At 54.0% G+C, this 22147-nt stretch overlaps 2 protein-coding genes and 1 long non-coding RNA gene across 7 annotated transcripts in view; 1 reads left to right on the top strand and 2 right to left on the bottom strand.

Annotated features, from left to right (window-relative positions):
* The window catches only part of LOC138224319 (uncharacterized), a 4260-nt gene extending 3159 nt beyond the window's left edge, over positions 1-1101 (bottom strand). The window contains exons 1-2 of the long non-coding RNA XR_011182778.1: positions 819-1101; positions 602-685 (exon numbers count right to left, since the gene is read on the bottom strand). This is a non-coding gene — a long non-coding RNA (uncharacterized lncRNA). The remainder of the gene's footprint in view (positions 1-601; positions 686-818) is intronic.
* The window catches only part of ntan1 (N-terminal asparagine amidase), a 5200-nt gene extending 367 nt beyond the window's left edge, over positions 1-4833 (top strand). Inside the window, exons 2-10 of the mRNA XM_006637319.3 lie at positions 316-418; positions 1188-1253; positions 1427-1535; positions 1842-1915; positions 2267-2320; positions 2509-2562; positions 3308-3405; positions 3576-3689; positions 3894-4833. Coding sequence (XP_006637382.2) covers positions 316-418; positions 1188-1253; positions 1427-1535; positions 1842-1915; positions 2267-2320; positions 2509-2562; positions 3308-3405; positions 3576-3689; positions 3894-4073 — 852 coding nt within the window. The 3' untranslated portion in view covers positions 4074-4833. The remainder of the gene's footprint in view (positions 1-315; positions 419-1187; positions 1254-1426; positions 1536-1841; positions 1916-2266; positions 2321-2508; positions 2563-3307; positions 3406-3575; positions 3690-3893) is intronic.
* On the bottom strand, positions 4588-22110 carry pdxdc1 (pyridoxal-dependent decarboxylase domain containing 1). 5 transcript variants are annotated; one of them, XM_069181046.1, is made up of 24 exons: positions 21867-22110; positions 19498-19577; positions 19050-19118; positions 18523-18603; positions 17623-17769; positions 16545-16734; positions 15691-15759; positions 15405-15483; positions 15208-15292; positions 14674-14722; positions 14465-14566; positions 13995-14120; positions 13759-13809; positions 13059-13139; positions 11329-11389; positions 9724-9794; positions 9175-9280; positions 8697-8868; positions 8412-8530; positions 8095-8216; positions 7881-7973; positions 7551-7647; positions 7258-7362; positions 4588-6791 (listed from the first exon to the last, which is right to left on the bottom strand). In XM_069181046.1, exons 1-24 carry the CDS (start codon positions 21885-21887, stop codon positions 6553-6555), a joined length of 2415 nt encoding a protein of 804 aa, XP_069037147.1. In that variant the 5' UTR covers positions 21888-22110; the 3' UTR covers positions 4588-6552. The 5 variants fall into 5 exon arrangements, with proteins under 5 accessions (XP_069037147.1, XP_069037148.1, XP_069037146.1 ...); XM_069181047.1 differs by lacking the exon at positions 13059-13139 and adding an exon at positions 13240-13284 and having other exon boundaries at positions 17623-17772; positions 21867-22109; XM_069181045.1 differs by having other exon boundaries at positions 17623-17772; positions 21867-22109.
* Between the last annotated feature and the right edge of the window lie 37 nt (positions 22111-22147).

The raw sequence follows: 22147 nt of genomic DNA, 5'->3' as shown, positions 1-22147 counted from the left end.
TTTCAGATTCGAGTTTAAAAATGGACTCTCCTTCATCAGTAGTCCATCAGGAGTGCCTCTTGTTTTGCCTCCTGATTTGCCTCCGGTTATGTTGCCATTCAAACCAAAGGTGGATGCTGCACACTGGTGGTGGTGGAGGGGAGTCCCCATTACCTGTAAAGCGCTTTGAGTGGAGTGTCCAGAAAAGCGCTATATAAGTGTAAGCAATTATTATTATTATTATTATGAAACCCTCGCGGGGCAGGTGGTGAGACTACCGTGTCCTGCTGCTGTCCACGTCGCGCCCCTCTCCCTCTTCCTCTTGTGCCCCCGCAGAAGAGCGCCAGGAGCTTCCGGGAGAGGGCGGCGCGCACCGTGGGCCCGCAGGGCTTGCTCTACGTGCAGCAGAGAGAGCTGGCGGCCACCACGCCGGCGGACGGTGAGCCCCGGAGGTCGCAGGCGGGTCGGTGCTGGTGCCCAGGAGGCTTGTGCATCGTGCATGGAGGGGCTTGGGAAAAACGGGGAGCTGGACCTCGGGCGGAGCTATCTGTGCAGTTAGAGTGTCTGGGTCTTGGTGGGTGGGGGAGGACACTGTGCAGAAGAAGCTGCAGACCCTCCCTACCTTGTTCGAGGTGGTATGTACTGCATCTGCCTGCCGTCCCAGTGAGGCGCCGTGTGCCTTTTCGGCAGAAACAAGCGAGACCTGCTGGTGAGAGGAGACCCGTTCAGCCCGTTTTTTTTTTTTGCAACACTTTGTGCAACACCTTCATCAGAGTCACGGCCGTCGCGCCCGTGGCCTCTCCGCCTTGGAACACCTGCTCATCGACACCGGCTCATACCCGTGTTTGCATGTAGCGTTATAGTTCGTAGTGGTCGCAGGCCAAGCTCTGTGAAGTTGCCCACCCCTTACAAGCAGCACAAACAAGAAAACCCGTCTCCTTCGTTAGTGGGGAAACAGAGCAGCACCAGCGCTTTCAGCGGGGCCCTAACGGAGGAGCGGGTTGCGTTGGGATGCTTGTGTGGGTCGCGGAGCTCCAGGGCGCCCGTCTGCCGAATGTCCTGCAGGGCTGCGTGTCCCGGAGCTGCCCGAGGGAATGGATTTTAATGCAGTACGCGGTGGCGGGGGGGGGAGGATTTCGGCTGGCCTGTCGTGACGCGCCGACGTCGGCCGAGTGTCCCTGACTGGCGCCTCTCTCCCGTCTCCCCAGACGCCGTCACGGTGATAGGATCCGACGACGCCACCACCTGCCACTTGGTGGCGCTGCGACACACAGGTGACCACCCCGGCCCCGCACGTCCATCCACCCCTTCTCTAACCGCCCGGTCCACTAGAGTTTAACGTTTTTTTTACGAGTGCGTCCTTATTGTGAGATGTTTTGTGTGTGTGTGTGTGTGAAATAAAGTTTGTTTTGTCTGGGTACTCACCTCGCCGCACTGCCCCCTGCAGGAAGTGGAGCCGCATGCCTGGCGCACTGTGACGGCTCCGGCACCGCGAGGGAGGTTCCGCTCGTCGTCGGGGCGGTGACGTCGCTGAGTAGCCACGCCCACGACGGCCGGTACGTCTCCTCCTGTTGGGTTTAGTCGAAGTGGCTTCGTCCTTGCAGCCCAGCGTGCACATCGGTGCGCTCTCCCTCATCGGAATGGGAGGAGCTTCTGAATGGAGCCCCCACACGCTTCCTACCTGGGATGCTTGTTCAGTCCAGTGTCACTGTGACATGAGATAAGCACGGCGAAGGGGGTTTTTATTTTAAGCATTCGGCCCTCTTGAAAACCCCTGTACTGTCTCTTAAGCACGGCGCGGTGAGCAGGCGGCACCACCCGGCAGCTCTCTCTCCCGTCTCATGCTGTCCTGCCTTGTGTAGGCTGGAGCTGCACCTGGTCGGAGGGTTCGACGATGACATGAGGACATCCCACAACCTCAGCTTCCAGCTTCTAGGTGAGCAGGCATGTGCGCGCTGGGGTATTGATTATTGGCCTGGCAGGGAGTTGACTGGTGAGCTTGTGGTGGTCTTTCAGCTCATGCATGTCTGGTCAGCCAGAACTAGCAGGTCTGAGCTTCAGGTGGGCCAGTGTGGAGCTCTTGTACATATTATTATTATTATTATGATGATGCATCTCTGATTATCTTACAAGTCATGTAGGCATGATACAGATTCCATGGATCAATCCGTAGTCAGAGATCTTAAATCTTGTATTGGTGTAAGAGCACTGTGTTGGGATGGGGGTACATTCCTTCAGCGTTGGTGAATTGGAGGCTGACTTGTACCTGTCTTCGTCTTCTGGGTAGCCGCCTTCGACAGGCAGACAGAAGATATCCACTTGGTCACGTGCTGCATCTCAGGTGAGCTCTTACCCTCTCGATGGAACTGGAGGAAATGAAAGCGCTTGTTTACCCCCTAGAGAGAATCGGGGCATTAACTGAAGGTATTTTGTCTAGCAAAAGCCACAGCAAGGGAGAGACCAGCCACAGGCACCTTCTGCTGTTTGATAAATCTCAGGATTGTGTCTTCTGTCTCCCTTCCCTTCCAGAGCTGAACGACGTTGTGTCAGGAGGAACACACAGACCTGTGGTTTATGGAATAGGTACAGTGGGAATATGGGGTAACAGGGGGAGGAGATTTTTAACTAATCTGTGGTCTTAAGTTTCATGCCATTATTAAGGTTTCTGTTCTTTCTTTATCCAAATCAACATTTCTTTGTGGCATTTGAGTTAACATTAGTTGTTTCACAGGGCTGATTAGTTCAAGCTTTGCAGTAAATCCTAGGACTTGGCAGCTTTTGATCGACCTGCAGATATATTTTTTTAAACTGCAACTCAACGTGCTCACACGTGGAGGAGCCTTTAGTTCTCCCCACCGGGATATTGGGAGTGTCTTCCAACTATTACTGATAGGAGTTGTCGCTTGCATTGTATGCAGCGTTGCACCTTAAAAGTCCACAATTGCTCTGCACATAAAAGGGGCTCTTTTTCATCCGCCACTGCAAAGCCGTGCCCAGCTGGGCGAGGCGCGGAATATCCGCTGGAGAGCTGAGAAACATCTGCACCCGTGGAACTTGGGGGGGGGGGGGACCTTCAGGAAGGCGGGATGGAAGAGCACCAGACTAGAATTTGCACTGTAAGGCAGATACAGAGGCATGGCTTTAGAAATAATGAGCTAAAGGGAAGTGCGCCCCCTACTGGGCTACAGCAGTAAGTAACCGGCTTACCGCTGCAGCCTGGATTGCTTGGGCAGCCTGCCGTCCCGGTAGCGGGCAGGGCCGGCGCGCCGGGTCGGTCCAGTTGGGGCTGCAGGTTGGTGAAGTGGCCGTCGCTGTCCGTCGTCTGCAGGGGTGGATGTGAAGAGCGGAGACGTGTTCCCGGCGTCGTTCCCGAGCAGAGGCCCCGCTGAGGAGCTGCGATCCGCCCGGACCTTCGCGGGGGGACAGGTACCGGGAGCACCGGCTCGGCTCTGGGCCCTGGCGTCGGTCCCGTCAGTAGCCAGCGGAACAGGAGGTGGCGAGGCGCGCGAGAGAGGGGGGGACCTGTATTCGACAGCGGGGGGGATGGGGATGCCGTGTGTGCGAGGGAGACGTGAGCTCGGGTTCTGTCTCTCCAGATGGCCAACATCTACGATGCCGGAAGGGGCCTGGTGAGGATCGGCCCGTGTCAGTGGTCGCCAAACCCCGACATCGGTTTCTGGCTGACGCAGGATGATGACACGATATTAAAGGTGCGACCGGCAGCGTCTTGGAGCTTAAGTGTTGCGCGTGCTCCCGGAACAAACTCCCCTGCCTTCTGCACATTTTTAAATAAACCGATGTAATTGAGGTACTAAAAAGACGTGACATAGGCATAGTGCTCGATGTTTTCTTATACCAATAGCAGGAAGGAGCAGTAGGTCTTTAATAGGGCCCTGTGCTTCTCCCCCCGGCAGCATCTGTCCACATCCCCCCTGGTGGAGCCCCCCCACTTCGTCCAGCACATCAAGAGCACCATCCGGTTCCTGCTGGAGCACCCGAGCCCGGACAGCCTGTTCCCGGGGGAGGAGCCACAGCTGTACTGCCGGAGCGCACAGGGCGGCTGGGAGAGGGCACCCGGGGGCGTGCAGCAGTAGGGGTGTCCCCACGCAGAGAACAGCACCGCCCGCCCTCGGCGCGCCCCCCCCCCCTGCATTCCCAGCCTCCGAGAGCAGATCCTCGCTTGGGGGGTTATTTCAACCCCTTCCCCGTGCCTGCGACGGCGCAGGGGGTGGGGCGAACTGGGGAGACTGGGGCTCTCGAGTCTGCACACCACCCCTCGGCCCAGTAATGCCCCTGCCCCCTTGCCTGGCTGGGGATTTCAGCAGGTCTGAATGGGACTGGCCGGGCTGCAGTGCCGGGGGTGGGAGTGACCACAGGAAGGGGGAAGGGGGCAGGCTGATCCTGAAGTGTGGCTGTTATCCTGGGATTACAGCAGGTTGCTTGACCTCTTACTCCCTGAGCTGTTAATGACCGAATTGGACCCATTATTTGCTGACTTGGACAAATCGAAGCCTGCCCCTGTGCATAGGAAGCTGGAGCTCTGAGTAGCCCTGTAAAAGGAGCTGGACATGACCACCTGCTGTCCCGAAAGAAGGCACGGAGCAGAGAAACAGTTTTACGCTCGAGTTTATTGATAGGATTCAAATGGTTTCCTTTTTTTTTCCCCCAAGATGAAAGCTGAAGCTGGACATGTTATCGCTCCAGCTTTCAAAGATGAACACCAAGACGTCTATTCCTACATCTGTATTTTTTTTGTGTTGTTTCTGATGTATTTATTAAATACACTACAGCAGAGCCTAACGTATGGTAATAAAAATAAACCCTTCCTGTTCCCATGGTAATATATTATTAAAATCAGAGTCTATTTTTTTCCCCTTAGCTCAATAAATCAGTATTCTTCATTTCACCAAAAATTACAAAATAATTAGGAGGAAGACTATAGAAAGATCTGAATGCACTTTACAGCACATAAAACAAAACTGCACTTTCCAAAACAACCCTTTTTTCTACCCATGGTTTATAGGAACTCCTCCTTGCTGCTTGTTTCCTGTAGATTGAGAAATAAAACGTATCGCTTCACTAAAGCCACATCACAGCTCACAAGCCCACATGGCTCAAGTTCCACACGGTCTCGGTTTAAAGCTCGACAGGAAGCAGAAGGTTTAATGTGGAGAAAAGTGCAGAGAGCCCCAGACATGGCCACCTAGAGGGGGCGGTACTGAGCGCTTTTCTCCCCCTCGCCTTGTCCTAAAAAAACTGTTTTGGAAGAAACATTTACAAAAAATAATTTAAAAAAGGTAAAAATTCAGTTATGCAAGATGACGGAAATTAAATTCACCAGTTGGAGCCTCAGTCAACACGCTGTTAAAAGAGCCTGATGTTATTGACACAATTGGAGAGCCTCCAACTTTCACCACTCACTGGCCACAACAATAATGTTGTTTTTCATTTCAGTGTAGAAAAATAAAATGGTGGACGGAGGTCATGACAAAGTAAGGTTAGTTGTGGTTACAGAATACCAGTTCCACATTTAAATTACATTCTTTTGTTGACAAAACTAAAATACTGGCATAACAGCGGGATTTTCTTCTGGTGGAACTTTCCAGTTTTCACTATGAGATACTTCTGCTTGAATGAACTATCCACCATTACTAATTAATGAGTGTTGCAAAGCCCAAACTACTAATTGATCTCTGTTAGATAAAACCTCTTGATTAGTCCAGCAAACATGTCAGTAAACCACCCTTCTACCGCAATGCACAAGGCCCCTGTTAGTGTTCTTCTGTTCTGCTTTCTAAAAGTTAAGTAAGGGGTAAGGGTTAACCAGGTACTCATACTGTGTGTCACGTCCAAGTATCATAAAAAGTGGATCTTTTTACTTAAACCACAAGGTGGCATCAGCGGTCATCTGCTACGAAGTGAAGGTATTTTAGGATTCGCTATTAAAGGAATTCTGAGTGTTCTGTGACTCACATGAGGCAGGCGTTTGCTAAAGAGCCAGTAGCAGGACCTGAACATGCCCTGCCCTTTCTGTCTCCCTGGCCGCTCTGGCAGGGGGGTGCAGCCGGCCGAGAGCTGGTCCTGGGTAGCTTCTACTGCTTCACTAGAGTTTACGCCCTGGTCTTTACTCGGGCAGAAAATAAAAAAAGTGATGAAAGCCGTCCCCTGGGCTGGCGATCTGTTGGTTCCCAACCTTACTTCTTACAGGAATGATTTCAAATAGATCTTCTTCCAATCTGAAAAGGTTTTAGACATGTCTTTCACTACCAGCTCTATACCTAGCCCTCTGAACCTCGAAGGGAATAACCATGTCTTAAGTGACTGACGTAGTGTTAAGTGCGTAAAAAAAAAACGAATCGAGAGATGCTGAACTCAGGAAGTGTTGAAACTCCTATTGCTGTTCTGTTATGTGCATATAAGTGGTTTCAGAAGTCTGATCTTTCCCTTTTTGCTAACAAGGGAAGTGGAAATTTGGAGCACAGTAGGTACACAGCAATCTACTAATCATTCAGCTGGCCCTTCACCTGTGAGCCTAGCCTGCCCCCCCCAGCCCCCCCCCCGTCTGAGGGAATCCTATCTCAGAGTGTGTGCTTGCTCTGTCTCCTGCTGGGCCCCCTCGCCAGGTTCTCTCTCAACAGGGGCGTCGGGCTGCGGCGTGACCATGGGGGCGGGGTCCTGTTGATCATCCGAGCCCCTCCCCTCGGGGGTGGGGCTCCGAGGCCCCTCCCTCTCCAGCTCCTCCGCCTGACCCACGGAGCTGGTCTCGCTGTGGACGTCGGAGCCAGCCAGCGAGCGGCGGAACATCTTCTGGCCTGCCGGGGGGGGGCGGAAGGAGCACACACTCAGCGCCCGAACTGCTGCCAGTACAGGACAGGCCTGCTCTGCGCCTTTTGCTTTCATGGCTGTGTAGGGACTGCTCAAGCGGAGGCAAAAAAGGAGGGTGGCTGGACGTATTGCTTAATGGACTTCTGTTTGCTGTCCAAATAAGATGCCTGACCATGGCAACAAAAGGAGCAGTACATATTAGATGGGACCTACTACATCTTTGTGCTTCTACACTAGCAATCGGACATCTGCCTAGAACACGGCAAAGAGGAACTAGTGGGTTGGAGCTAATGGAGAATGAGAAAGGTAGTCCCAGGAGCTGGGAGTGTATGTGGCCTCTTTCACAAAGCCTCCTGCTTACAGATGGAGGGCCGGAATTCGGTATGGCACTGTGGATGTCCCAGTGGATCACCCAGACAGCTAGAGCCAGCACACAAGAGCTGCGGGGGTTACCTGGCAGACACTGCTTGGTGCGGATGGACGTGGGGGTGGGAGGTGGTGTTCCTCGGGTGGCCTGGGCCTTCAGGGAGTAGGTGGGCTCTGTGGAGTCCAGCGAGCCTGAGGAACACAGACATGCAGATGGAACCGTCGCCCCCTCACGCGGCAGACCGAGTCTGGACTTTGTGAATCCGCAGGGTTCACAATCCCGGTGAGACGCCGGACACCACTGCAGCTTGAAAGCAAAGGCACTCTCTCTGGGACCCCTCAGAGAGCCTCGGGTGTCTGTGTGCGGGTGGCTACTGTACCTGCGGCCAGGTTGAAGGTGCGGCCCTTGATGGAGCTCTGGACGGGGGAGAACCAGTTCAGGACGGAGCCCACGACGGGGATCTGCCGCAGCAGGCCCTGCAGACAGAGAGCGACAGCAGCTTCACGGGTCCGCAGGGCACACTCGCGCCGAGCCCCAGGGGCCAGCCCGGATTCAAGCTCCCACTGAGGCTGCAAGCAACCGGACAGGTCAGCTATCCGGCGCCCGGCCGCATCCCGGTCCAGAGCTGTCGCAGCGAGCCCAGGGGGAGCACGGAGCGTGCCCCAGTGGACCCCAGCTCGGACAACTGACCCCCAGGGCCGACACCCACCTCCTCCATGAGCTTCTCCTCGTTGGCCTTCTGGAGCTGCTGCTCCGCTTCCTGGATGCCCTTCCGCACCACCTCCGTCATGTTTTCCAGCAGCTGGGAAAGAGAGTCGGACTCAGCACTGGGCTCAGGGGTCACACAGGACAGAGCCCCCTCTTGTGCAGCCAGTCTTCTTCTAGGCTGCTCCGGGCACGAAGCCGAGCGCGACGGGCTTCACCTTGGAGTTCTCCTCGATGTCCCGGCCCATGACCGCAATCGTCTCCACCAGCTCCGTCACGTCCAGGTCCTCCGTCGCTATTCCGATGTAGACACAGTTCTGCTCCGAGCCAAACTCCGGTCCTGCGGGCAAAGCCGAGTTTGGGAACTCTTTCGTCCTGGGATGGGGGATTCAAGGTGACCTCCCCCACCTCTGTGACCGGAATTATGCAGGGCTTTTAAAAAACATCAGTCTTTGCAAAATCAACCTTGTACAAAACATTTCGCCCAGCATGCATCTGGATCATTTCGGAAACCAAGATGGTGGGACGGGCTCACCGGTGGAGAAGAGGAGGTCGGAGTCCAGCTCTCGGAGCTTCTTCAGCAGCCCGCTGTTGATCTTCTCCGCCTCCTGCTGCCTCTTCTCCTCATCGGGCTCTTCGCCGCTCGGCTCATACCTGGGGGCGACACAAGCCAAGGGTTCATGCACCAGGACAAAAAAAAACAAACCTCCGGTTCTTACGCCAAGATAACGAAGAGGGCGGCTCGAGGTCAGAAGAGGGCAGTTTCTCTCCTACGCGCCTCTGGCTTTTCCTTCACCGAATCCCCCCTGACCCAGCTCACCGGATGGCCCCCAGCCCCGGCCAGCTCAGGTCCTCGATGTAGGCCAGCCCGGGGGCGCGGTACACCTCCTCCCGGAAGTCCAGGCGCAGACGCAGGGTGCTGTTGAGCAGGGGCACCTTGTCCTGCAGCTGCTGCACCAGCGCGTCCACGTCCTCCTCCCGGGTGCCCAGCACTGCCAACAGGAGCACGCCAGTCACACGCAGCAGCAGGGCTCTTACACAGGGACCACATTCACTAACCTGCATGCTGAAGCAGGAACGCGGGCTGACGCCCACCAAGGGAGGTTCTGAATATATTTTTTACACTCAATAAATTAGAGAAAGCCCCGTTTTGACAGCCTGGATGCACAGCTGTGTTCCGCACGCGCTGTCGCCACAGGGGGGAGCTCACAGAGAGATGCGCCGGCATCTGCCCGCGCCGCTGCGGTCGGACTCCTCCTCACCGCCCCCCCCCCCCCTGCGCCCAGGCGGACCCCTACCTGCCGCCGTCATGAGGGGGTTGAACCTCACACAGGTGCCCTCGTCCTCCAGCTCCACCACGTCCACGCCGCTGGCCGGTACCAGCTGCGCCAGCCGCTCGCCAAGCTGCGGGCAGAGGGCGAGAAGTTACACCCCCCTTCCCCCATCGCAGAAGAGGCAGTTCACACACCATCTCACTGGTTTCTCATTTTTAGCTGAAATCCTGGGCTACGGGATTATGCAAATGCAAAACAGAACCCTAACTAGGATGTCTCCAACATCAAAGAAATGTTCCTAAGTAATCATCTCGTGGAGAAAAACTAGTGGGATATAGCTCAGGGTTGAGAATATGACGGTCCTTAAATAACACCAGTTCCAGGTGTTGAATATTTGAAGGCCATTACTGTACTTTATCATTGAAAATGTTAAGTAAGTGGTCACAAGTACTGTGGGGGGAAATATTAGACATCCTGCTTTAACAGTTCCAGCTGTACAAGGATTATAAATCCCGAAGGTCTATTTCCCTGAATCTGAATCCACCTCCGGCGAGTGAGAGGTGCACGTCTTACCCATCGGTTTAGAGCATCCTGCAGCTCCCTCTCGCCATTCAGGGCCCCCCCCTCCGAGCCCCCACTGGAACCTGAAGGGAGGGTAGGGTCAGTGAGAGTGGGACCACAGCATCGTCTCATTCAAATCCAACTGAGTCTCACTGGCAAACAGCACTGCCCTCCTGAGAGCTCCTGTACCCAGCACTGCCCTCCTGAGAGCTCCTGTACCCAGCACTGCCCCCCTGAGAGCTCCTGTACTCAGCACTGTCCCCCTGAGAGCTCCTGTACTCAGCACTGCCCTCCTGAGAGCTCCTGTACCCAGCACTGCCCTCCTGAGCTCCTGTACCAGCACTGCCCTCCTGAGAGCTCCTGTACCCAGCACTGCCCTCCTGAGCTCCTGTACCCAGCACTGCCCTCCTGAGCTCCTGAACCCAGCACTGCCCTCCTGAGAGCTCCTGTACCCAGCACTGCCCTCCTGAGCTCCTGTACCCAGCACTGCCCTCCTGAGCTCCTGTACCCAGCACTGCCCTCCTGAGAGCTCCTGTACCAGCACTGCCCTCCTGAGAGCTCCTGTACCCAGCACTGCCCTCCTGAGCTCCTGTACCCAGCACTGCCCTCCTGAGCTCCTGTACCCAGCACTGCCCTCCTGAGCTCCTGAACCCAGCACTGCCCTCCTGAGAGCTCCTGTACCCAGCACTGCCCTCCTGAGCTCCTGTACCCAGCACTGCCCTCCTGAGCTCCTGTACCCAGCACTGCCCTCCTGAGAGCTCCTGTACCAGCACTGCCCTCCTGAGAGCTCCTGTACCCAGCACTGCCCTCCTGAGCTCCTGTACCCAGCACTGCCCTCCTGAGCTCCTGTACCCAGCACTGCCCTCCTGAGAGCTCCTGTACCCAGCACTGCCCTCCTGAGAGCTCCTGTACCAGCACTGCCCTCCTGAGAGCTCCTGTACCCAGCACTGCCCTCCTGAGAGCACCTGTACCAGCACTGCCCCCCTGAGAGCTCCTGTACCCAGCACTGCCCTCCTGAGAGCTCCTGTACCCAGCACTGCCCCCCTGAGAGCTCCTGTACCCAGCACTGCCCCCCTGAGTGCTCCAGTACCAGCACTGCCCCCCTGAGAGCTCCTGTACCCAGCACTGCCCCCCTGAGAGCTCCTGTACCCAGCACTGCCCCCCTGAGTGCTCCAGTACCAGCACTGCCCCCCTGAGAGCTCCTGTACCAGCACTGCCCTCCTGAGAGCTCCTGTACCCAGCACTGCCCCCCTGAGAGCTCCTGTACCCAGCACTGCCCCCCTGAGAGCTCCTGTACCAGCACTGCCCTCCTGAGAGCTCCTGTACCCAGCACTGCCCTCCTGAGAGCACCTGTACCCAGCACTGCCCTCCTGAGAGCTCCTGTACCCAGCACTGCCCTCCTGAGAGCCCCTGTACCCAGCACTGCCCTCCTGAGAGCTCCTGTACTCAGCACTGCCCTCCTGAGAGCTCCTGTACCCAGCACTGCCCTCCTGAGAGCTCCTGTACCCAGCACTGCCCCCCTGAGAGCTCCTGTAGCCAGCACTGCCCTCCTGAGTGCTCCAGTACCAGCACTGCCCCCCTGAGAGCCCAGCACTAAGAGGCCACAGTGTCTCTTACCTGCACTGCCCTCCTGACAGAACCTGAACACCACAACCGGGGAGTTCAGCTCATCCTCCACCTGACAGACAGACAATAGTAGTTTAGAAAACACACATTTTGCAGATAGCAGGCACTCTATCAAATAATGATGTGATCACTGACCTCTATCCATACAATAATATGGCACACAGAAATAGAGGATAAGAAAAACTAAACCAGTGCAACTGTCTTAACTACATATTAATATATTCTACTGTATATCTGATTCTGTATTGAACTATAGTTGCTGATCTTTCTTGTATCACAACATACTTTGATCACGATTGGCTATAAATTACACCCTCAAGTCCGCTTGATTCTCTAGATTATTTGCTCAAATATCCAGGACTATGCACCATTTTCTATAGGCGAGTTTCAGCGCTCAGGAAAAGTGTTTACATTCACCTTCCTGAAATGCTACATTGATGCCAGCCCACCAGGCCCCTGTATCCCCATGCAGGTCCATGGTTAATGTGCAAGCCCGATGAACAATGAGCCCCCCATTGCAGTATCCAAGCAGTTGGGTCGCCTCTGCAGAATTGTCCATTTTTAGTGCTTAAGGTGAATGTTAATTAACACACAGCAGAGCCTCACGTCCTTGTATAACCCCACCTCCTAGTTTTACAAGAACAGCCGGGTCTTCCCTAGACACCCATACCGATGTGATTTTGTTTCTGCGACGCGCCCTGTTGGGGGACTACACACCTGAGAGCCGCACAGAGCACGACACTGGCCGACACATGGCACCACGGGGAGCCGACAACAGCTGACAGTGCACATTGAGAGGAGCGGTGCCCAACATCACTGATGAGTGTCGGAGAGGAAGCACAAGAGCCTCCCCAAGCCAAACCCAATCCTGCACCTTCTGCGCCGATCCAGAAGTCACTGCCATACACTTTGGCAATATCAGCCCAGCCAGGAGACACTTTCACACCCTTTATTAAATAAAACCCAGCAGCTTTACAGAGCCTGCTTAACGGCGGTTAATAAGACGCGTGTTAGAGGCAGCAGACTGGTTAAACAGGCTCGCAGTAAAGCCGGAGAAGGGGGGTGTGTCTGCAAGTGCAGTTGAATCTGTGTCCGGGCGCGTGTCTGCTCCGCTCGAAACCGCCACCCTCTGTGGAGGGCTTTACCGAGACCTTGTGCGCTCAATGGTGCTGCCTCACAGCAGATGTGGTTTGGCTTGAGCTGAGCTCTTGCGTCTGAGGCTGGAGATGGTTGCGGGAATGGGAGGTGCCGAGGGGGACGAGACTTCCCACAACCCCCTTGGCCTTCCATCTCTACCCGCACCCTGTTGGAGCAGGGCGCCTGTCACTCTCGGGGAGTCTAAGGGGTGTGAGTAGCGAGTAGGGGCTGGCAGGCCCTCTGTGTTACTCTGCAAGCGGGACAGTCACGTTTCTGAACGCAGGTGCTATCCCACATGGCTCCTGCCACCACAGGCCTGTGGGCAGGAGAGAGGACAATGTTCTTGGCTGGGCCCCAGCTTTACCCCGACTCGTGACAGGTCACGTGACACTGCACCCTTTTCTTAGAGCAGGCCACAGCCCCGCGGGGTACAGAAGCAATACTGGGTGTAAGACCCCCTTATTCTCTCGCAGTTGGATCACTGTCTGGCGCCTCGGATTGCGAGCATGGGACATGAGGGATGAAAAGGGAGGAAGATGAGGGAGATGAGGGTGAGAGCAGGCAAAGGGGTTGATCCCACCTACAATGGACAGAATCAGAGAGCCCAGGACATCCCTCATAGAGCCTGCTGAAATCGGGGGCACCCGGGACCTCGAGACCAGACCCTGAAACCAAGGCACCCACTCTCACTAGTTGCAGACACACGCAGGTTAGATTCGACTCGGTTAGCGGGGCTTCGTCTGCCCCTGTGTTTTGTTCTTTTACCATGTGCAGGGCCTCGAGAAGAGACATCACCCTGTCAACGTCGTCCTGGCGGCAGCAACAAAACAGAAGCTCGTGTTCACGGGGCAAGCGCTACAGGGCAAGTGCTTCCGGGTGACGCAGCATCAGAGCCGCCGGCATCTGAGTGAGCACAGGCAGAGCAACTGTCCTGTTCAACCAGAGCGGCTCACACGAATGGAGCTTTGACTGGATTTGGATTTCTGTACCAGCGATATTTTCTTCCGTGCTCAAAGGATATGCACCACTCAGGGACTTCATAACGCAGCTATACTGTACATCTTACGCACTGCTTTGCTCTCTACCCTGTATGGCTTTATTAATGAGCTCGCATGTGGAGCCAGCCCATTTAAAATTGCCACAGAAAAAATGTAACCAAACGGGTTAAGATCTGGATTAAATAAAAATATTACAGTTGTCAGTACAGTTTGGGGATAACACAGAGTTAGACTGTAAGTAAGTCATTATTCAGCGGAGCTATCATTAATGAATGAAATGACATACCGAAGTTTTTATGCAAGTCAGCTTCTTCAAATGGTCCAGGAGTCTCTGGCTCTGCAGATGACAGGAATTTAAGTTGATTCATTTTGACAACCAAACAGATCAAACAAATACAAACAGCAGCCTGCAATTTCTGAAGGGAATTTTGAGTTAAACTTAGCCAGGCAGTCCGTGTGGCTCGTCTGTGTCCTCCACTTCGCCACAGGTGCCTGAAAACGACGGGGACAGTGGGCACTCACGAGCTGAGAGGCGTGCCTGATCCGCTCCACTATCCCATCATGCCCCAGGTACTGCAGGGAAAGCCAGAGCGGCAGGGCGCGGAGCTTCTCCACTGGCTGGCTGGAGGTTAGGCCGGCGGCGAGGGACTGCAACACACAGCGCCCCCAGGGGGCCGGAGGGAACAATGACCAAAATATCTTTCCTCTAAAGCTCAGGCAATGTAAATGGATGTACTGCATGTTACATATTGACCCAAAAAAACTGCCATTCAATTTGAATCAAAACTGCCTATCTATTATCAGTTTTGTGTTGTCGACCTGTCTCTTTATCGGCTTCATGTTGTCTATTTGTCTTGTATGTCTTTCACTGTTGGGGACCAATGCCGAATTCAGTGCAACCGCTTGATATAGCAATGAAAAGCACTGAGCAGCGCTTTTTCTCTTGGTGAAAACGTGGCCGGTGCACAGCAGACGGGCGGCGCTGTGCTCACCAGAGCCGGGTCCTCGTGCCGGTACAGGGTCACGGCGGGCACCGCTGGAAGGCCCAGCCAGGGACCCAGCGTCAGGGTCATGCTGTCGCACTTAGTGGCCGCCTGGAGGGAGGAGAGTTCGGGCTCTGAGTTACACAGGCTGGAAGAGACTCAGGTCGCTGGACATACTCCATCCTTTCTATACCGAGGCACAGGAACTTTAGACTTACCAACACTGACGACGTGACGTAGCCCAGTGCCAGCGTTGCCAGGTTTACTCTAAAACACACAGAGACTTTAGGATTCATTCCCAATACTGCAAACATCTTAGGGATTAAACAGAACGAACTCTCCGTGGCGGGAACTTATTTTAGATTTCATCACAACCGCCCCCAGCACCTAAACTTCAGAGCAACAGCGGGATGTCATACATTTCAGGGATGTCACAACTTTCCAAGAACTTCTCACACAGGTGGGACCATACCGGGATCCGTACTGTCCTTCTGCACAACTCACTCACCGTTTTAATTGTTGATTGCTACCTTCGACTCTCTGCACACACTGGGAGAACAGGACAATGGCAAATAAACGATGAACCCGAGATCTGGGAGTGGCGACCATTTGTAAAAGGTGAATATTTACCTTTTTAGACCTTGATGCAAAAGGGTATTAAAGTGAAACACCTTTAATATAATGGAGTCAACAAGACGGCCCAGTAAGAGGTAGTGGGAGGACAGAAAGGACGGACGTCCCCGAGTTCTCACCCCTCCGCATGAAGCCACATATCGTACTGGGCACAGAGCTCCTTCAGCCGCCCCAGCTTGTCCGTGTGTCCAGCGCCAGGCGTCCCTGGGGAGGGAGACAGGCAGGGCTGGGACATGCAGGACTAGCACAGGAGTGTCTGCACTCCCTCTCTGCACCTCAGGGAAGACCAGCCCGCCACGCGCCCTCCAGCACTCACCAGCATTGGCGATGAGCAGCAGGGGGAGCTTCCCAGAGTCCACGTCGTCTTTCACCAGCCTGTCCAGCAAGGCGACGTCCTGCAGCAGGGAGACAGGCAGTGTGGGTCAAAGGGGCAATACTGGGCACATCGTGACGACACTTCGTCAAGCAAGGTAAATCAGAAGCTCGGAAGGCAGTGTAAACCAGAACAAACTGGTAAATATCAGAGGAAGTCTGACGATAAACTGGGTGACCTGATTAAATTGAAAAAGTTGCAATAACGAGCAAATACTTTGAAATCTCACCATCTGGTGCTGGGATCCAAACATGGTGTTGCAGGGTACTGTGCACAGGCTGGAGAGGGGCAGGCCCAGCTGAGAAGAGAGAGACTGATTATGTCTTCTTTGCAAAACTGCATCCTATACAGACACTCTTCCTTGTTCTGCATTCACCTGGTCATGCCTTATACACGCAAACAGAGCAGTACCCTATACAGTCACACAGCTCGCACCCAAGAGCAATGCCAGACAAACAGGGACTATTAATACTGCTGCTGCTGTTAAACCCTGGCTGCTGTAACACTACTGTGTCAATTAGCTTCGTAAAAATGAATAGTGAAGCTCGCAGAATGATGCACAAAATGTTAAGTTTTAACCTTTTTAAATAAAACGACGATTTAAAACTATTTATTTTCACACACCTCCTGTAGGAGGCATAAAATGAAGCTTAAGAATCACCGTGGACACTGAACAAAGAGGCGCAGAAAAGGCCAAGAATCTTCAGCAAGTTTACACTCCCCTGCAAGACCTCTCCCCCTGACCTATTCTTTCTCTGGCTGCCTGTGCTACAAAAAACTCATCCGATACTTCTTTTCACTAACCGGATTTACAAGTTCACCCTGCCTGCAGTGCCAGAAAGTCAACATCTGAGCTCTGCAGACCTGATGCACAGGATTCTGAATCCATTCACCACCAGGACACCTACCAGAGAAATGACTCATATTCACAGACCTACCTCACTCAGACCGACAATGGGCACATAGCTACAGTTCCAAGAACATACATTAAGTAGATTCCCTGCACGGGGGCCAGTTCTGTCACCAGAATGGATCATTCCTGATCTCTATCAAGATGCAACTCCAGGCCGAGGGGTATGGTACCTGGGTGCAGAGGTGCTGTCCCAGCCCCTGCCTGCAGGCGGCACTCTGGTAGATGACAGGCTGTTTGCAGTTGAGCACCGTGAAGCCCTCGCTGGAGTAATCTTCGTATCGGGAGTGGATGACCAGTCGGCACACTCTGATCAGTCCCTCCCGGTCATCCTCGTGGTAGTACGCCGACCCATTCTCATATCTGGCCAGAGCAGGAGAAAAGCAGGATTTGGAGGAAAAAGGAGAGAGCAGGTTTTAACTCAGAAGTGAAACACACACACACACACGTAATGAAGTCAGAGAAACTTCACGTGAGACGGAAACTAAAAACCTTGAAAGTGAATGGTCCGATTTTGCTCTGCGGACCTGCTATTCTTTTTCACCATTAAGGGTGGATCAGTAAGTCAGTAACTAAGGGGAGAGTGCATAACTCTTCACTTCAGCTAGAAAAAATCCAAATTTTTTTTTTTATCCACAACACTGGTTGCAAAGTCCTACAGCCAAGTGGGTTAAGCCCGAAACTCACAATAACTCAACGCTCAATACACATCCTGAAACAGGCCTGATTCCTGGATTCCTTGGTGACGCTGCAGTACAATATCTTCTTTATCTGTCAATCAATTTTCAAGCCTCTTCCCAACCCCAATTCGGGATGGCGGGGGAGCCGGAGCCTATCCCAGCAAGCGTTGGATGCAGGGCAGGATACACCCCGGACGGGATGCCAGTCCACCACAGGGAGCCCCCAGCCATAGACACAGACACGCACAGACTTAACACCAGGGGCAATATTCCCAGAGGCCAAATAACCTCCCCCGTGTCCGGGAACTGGAGCACCTGGAGGAAACCCACACCAACACGGGGAGAACATGCAGACTCCACACAGACAGCACCCCAGGCCCGGGATGGAACCCAGGACTCCAGGGCTGTGAGGCAGCAGTGCTGACCACTGCGCCCCTGTGCTGCCCTATATTCTTTATTTTCAGTGCAAATGAGGTCACCAAGGATAATCTGGCTGGGAGGAAGTGCACAAGGCTGGCTTAAGGGGTCGCCGGCGCGGCGGCCTGGCAGGGAGCCCAGGCGGGGAGCAGACCTGAAGAGCCGGCAGAGCCAGAGCGTGGTGTCCGACAGGATGCGTGTGGTCAGCTTCCTCAGCCGCTCCCGGTCCAGCACGGAGATGTAGGCGGCCAGGCTGTGCCCCAGCAGGGCCATGTGACCCTGCTCCCCGACATTCTGCATCCTGCTGGGGAAGGGGGGGGACAAGGACCAGCAAGCACCAGCGTCAGGCGCAGCCGCGCGGCCCGGCATCCGGCTTCTGCCCACGCCAAAACCACGAGCGCGGCCTGCGGCGGGGCCGCGCGGCTGTGCTTTTCACAACTGCACCAACCTGTCATTTAAGCTGGAAACTGTGCGCAGCAGTCACTGGGAAAAGGTCAATCTCGGAACTGGAACTGGGGCGACAGTGAAATGGGAACTGCTCGATGCCAAGGCCGCGTGAAGGCCCAGGCAAACCAGGCACGTGCCCAGGGCCCAGGCGTTTGGGAGGGACCCCGTCAGCTCTGCTCCTTTTTCATTTTTTAGCACAATATCATTTTTAAACTGAACCGATTTTTTTTCCCCCCATGCGTCTCACTTAAAATCAAAGTGAATCTGAGGTGCCACGTCACGAGTTCCGAGTTGACATTTATTTACACTCACACACAGTATTGTGTGTGGACGTGTCGACTGCTGGCGGAGTGCACTGGTTAAAAGGGCTTGGACTGGGCTACCGCTGAGACATGTCAGTGAAGCACTGTGTAGCACAGTGCAGATGACCTGCTGTTTCCAAAAGCCCTCGGAGCAAAGGTGTAGGCTGCATACAGCCTCTGGCTTGTCCCCGGCCTGCTGACCCCCTGTGTGAACTGTGCTAATGGCCTGCTGTGGGCGAAGGTTCGAAGCCCAGCTGTTTCCGGTGGTGGAGCTTGAGAGCAGGCACTGCGGGGCATGTCCTTACCGGTATCCCTGCGTCTCCTCCTCCTCGTCTCCATGCATCAGGTTCTGCACCAGCTGGAGGATACTGGCCACGTCCTGCCCACTGCAGAGAGGCCGGCAGACAGAGAGAGTGCATTAACACGGTCTGGACGTGCCGATGTGCATCGAAGCCTAAGGACACACATTCACCCCAAGCTACAAAGCAAGGAAGCCAAACTTAGTGCGATCAACAAGCAAGAACACCATTTGTTCCTTCTCAACTTGAAATTTAAGAACCGAAGAATTCATGAACAAATTCAACGAACAACACTGCTCATTGCAATGATTTCCAATACCGCCTCCGAGCTTGAAGCTAAGCTGCTTAATGTATTGATCAGGCTCCCGATTTGATCAAGAACAGAGGGGGGATCACACCTGAAGTTAAAACGAGTAAACGGCCAAGGCAAAATGTTTGTAAGCGAGAACACCGCTCTTATCCCCTTTGGAAAAAAAAAGAACTGGGAACGTTTTTTCCCCAAGAAGCACCCTTAATTCTCAGGGGCACCTTACCCTCCCTGCAGAGGCCCAGGGATGTCCACCCGTCCGTATCGCCGTTTGTCCGCGTCCTCCTCCGCCTCCCTGCAGGAGCAAGAAAGGAAACGGGAGAGGTGGGAGCGCTGCAGCGCGGCTTGGGAAGGTCGAAGATCAGAGGTCAGAGGTCAGCGGTCAGAGGTCAGAGGGAGAAGCGGGTACAGGCGTAGCCCCCGGGGGAGCTCAGACAGCCTGCCCCAGAAAGGGAACACAGCACCGAGGTTCGGTTTCAGCTGTGCCCCCCGAGGTTCGAAAGAATGTCCGACAGCGTGAGAGAGTACACTGTCAGAGCTACTGTACAGAACAACACGGGGCTTATCCGTGCACGCATGCCCGAGACCGTGCAGCAGAAGTGTGCGTGAGCGATTGGAAAAGGGAGGGTCGGCACAGGCCGACACACTGAGAGACACATGGCAACCAGATTTACCTTCTCTGACCGTCTTCCAGGATCTTCATAGCCTCGTTCAGATTCTTCCCCATCTCGGCAAGCGTGGGGTCCACCATCATCTGAAATACCATCACCAGCACCATCAGCAGCCGCGGCAGCAGACAAACACGGCATCCAAACCGTAATCGCGCCTCTGGCAAGATACCCGAGTAACAGCTAAAGGTTATGATGTCATGAAACCACACCGGCAGTTTTTTTTTCCCCGTTTAGAAAAAGAAACGGAAAACGATACACAACCGCAACACTTTCAAAAGTAGTTTTTGGTTCTGGAACGAGGTTTCACAAAGTTACTCACACGCGCCCATCGTTCACCCTTTTGTCAATAAGCTCTTCGTCCAGTACAGCGTCGTGATGAGCCGAAGCCCAGCAGGCCATACCAATCCAGCGAGGGGCACGTACACAATCTACACATCCATGCAGGCAACAACTTAAGACACACCAACTGATCTACACAGTGTGTCTTTGGACTGCACACACACACAGCACCCATACAGACACAAGGAGAACATGCAGACTCCACACAGAACGCATCCAGAGCCAGAACCGGACCCAAGAGCTACCTAACGCACCGATAACGACACTTCAGTTCCGGGACACAGAAGCTATGACTTCGATTTTGCCATATTTCTTCATTAAATTACTAATTCCCTCCCTGTCCGCATCTGCTGCAGCTGATTTTGCCTTTTCTACGAGAGGAAGCATAAGGAAACGAGATTGACAAGCAAGTGGCACCGACCCTGTGCAGCGAGTTTTATCGCGGCGCACATGACTGCTCCTAAGTGCAATCATACCTAAAGCAAATACAGAGATGCACTACTGCTTCAGTATCTGTTTCGTGGCTTGTATTATGCTGCTCCTCACCACTCGGGCTGTCTCCGGCACAGAGGAAACTCTGCTGCGAGGCTGCAGCCAGCCGCTGTCCTGTCTGACTCAAAGGTCGTCCCCGGGCCTGGTTAACTCCCAGCCTCGACCCGCCCACTGACATGCAAACTGGGAACCCACCTGCTGGCGGCTGTTTGCAAGAGCACAGTGGCTCCACCCAGAGCTTACCCAAGAGCAGTTCCTGAGCATGCCATCGGTGGTCACATCATCTCAGGGATTTGTGATCGGTGGGCAAATTGTAGTCTGGGTTTAATCCTGGCCTTAAATTTGAAACTCCCTTAGGCAGCAGTGACCTCTGACCCTAGTCCAACAGAGTTCAAAGGTGACCATTAACTTGTCAACCTCTAGAGATCTGGAACAAACTCTTTGTGATCAGATAAATGAAGCAGTTTATGTTAGAACTCATTTGGGACTAAGATCAGAGGATGCTTCCGCCTTCAAAGTTCCCTGAACGGAATAAACGGTGTGCTTGATTTCATCAACCAAATTTCAAGTGTTCCCAGTCTTGACACGGGTGACCTACAAGGCATGGGGCTCTCTGGGATCAGGGTTTGTTTAGTAGAGTGGAAAGAACACAGAAGGAAAAGGACAGGAGGTTTTATATATCTGTCTCCCAGTTATGACCCAGGAAACTGGACTCATTCTTGGGGAATGTGGGAGCTGTCAGCCCGCGACGATGGTTTTAAAATGCAGAATCACTTCTGCTGTGCAAAATACAGACACAGCATCTTTTTAAACTCCAGGTAGACGGCAGGCATACGAGTGAAAAATAAAACAGCGCAACTACTAAACGCCCACAATGCAAGCAGAACAATCCATACGCAGCACTAACAGGTTTTTTAGTGACTTAGCTGTTACGACGGGCTACAAGCAGCCCAGTTCACATCTGACCCCTTAAGGGAAATGGCCGTTTCTCCCTGCCACTAGCCCAAGGCGAAACCCAGCACAGCCCTGCTGAGCTCTTCCGACAGAGGGTCGCAGCTCGGACCCGAGCGACGACAGACGAGGACCGCACGGTGACACTCGGGCCGTGACGAGAATTGCAATGCGAGCAGGCTGTGGGGTCCGTAAAATGACGACGAAATGACGGCTGGGTCTGCAAAATGACGACGAAGAAATCTTTTTTTTTTCCCTACATGTATTGACAAGTAGATGACCGTTTCTGGCGTCCTCAATATTGCACGGTTCAGCCGGCTCTACAGACGAACGATAAGTTATAGGACAATAATAACAACAACAATAATAATATACGCATAGATCGCAACAGATCTCGGCGTTTCCTTGCAAATAATCCACCCTTTTCATAACACATTCTGTTTCATTCGACGTGACAACAGACACGGAGACAGAAGGTGCGACGCACACGCTCACACTTTGTTTTTTCCCAACTGTTTCTACCCCTGCTATATCCTGCACCAGTTCCGTGTCAGCGCCGCCGCACACCAGGCGCAGACAGGCGGCAGTACCTGGTGGAAAGGCGTCTCCATCGTGCCGGGAGGCCGGGACAGGCGAGGGGGCCTCGTCGGCGAGTTCTCCGGGGGGCGTTTCGCGGGGCTGTTTCTGTATTTCCAGGGTACGTTTTCCCACCCTCCCTACAGCTAGCTCCGATCCTGCCTCCCCGTCCGCTCGCTCGCTCGCTCGCCGGGACTCCGCACAGTTTACTTCCTGGAAACCCGAGGCGCTTCCACGCTGGCAGCGTCGACGTCCGTCACGTCGCGGGCGGGCGCGCGGCCGGCGACGTCAGCGC

This window comes from Lepisosteus oculatus, chromosome 19 (genome assembly GCF_040954835.1).
Source record: "Lepisosteus oculatus isolate fLepOcu1 chromosome 19, fLepOcu1.hap2, whole genome shotgun sequence".
In the NCBI taxonomy this organism is placed as follows: domain Eukaryota; kingdom Metazoa; phylum Chordata; class Actinopteri; order Semionotiformes; family Lepisosteidae; genus Lepisosteus; species Lepisosteus oculatus.
Note: the sequence above shows the minus strand (reverse complement) of the source record. Positions and strands in the feature narration are given on the sequence as shown.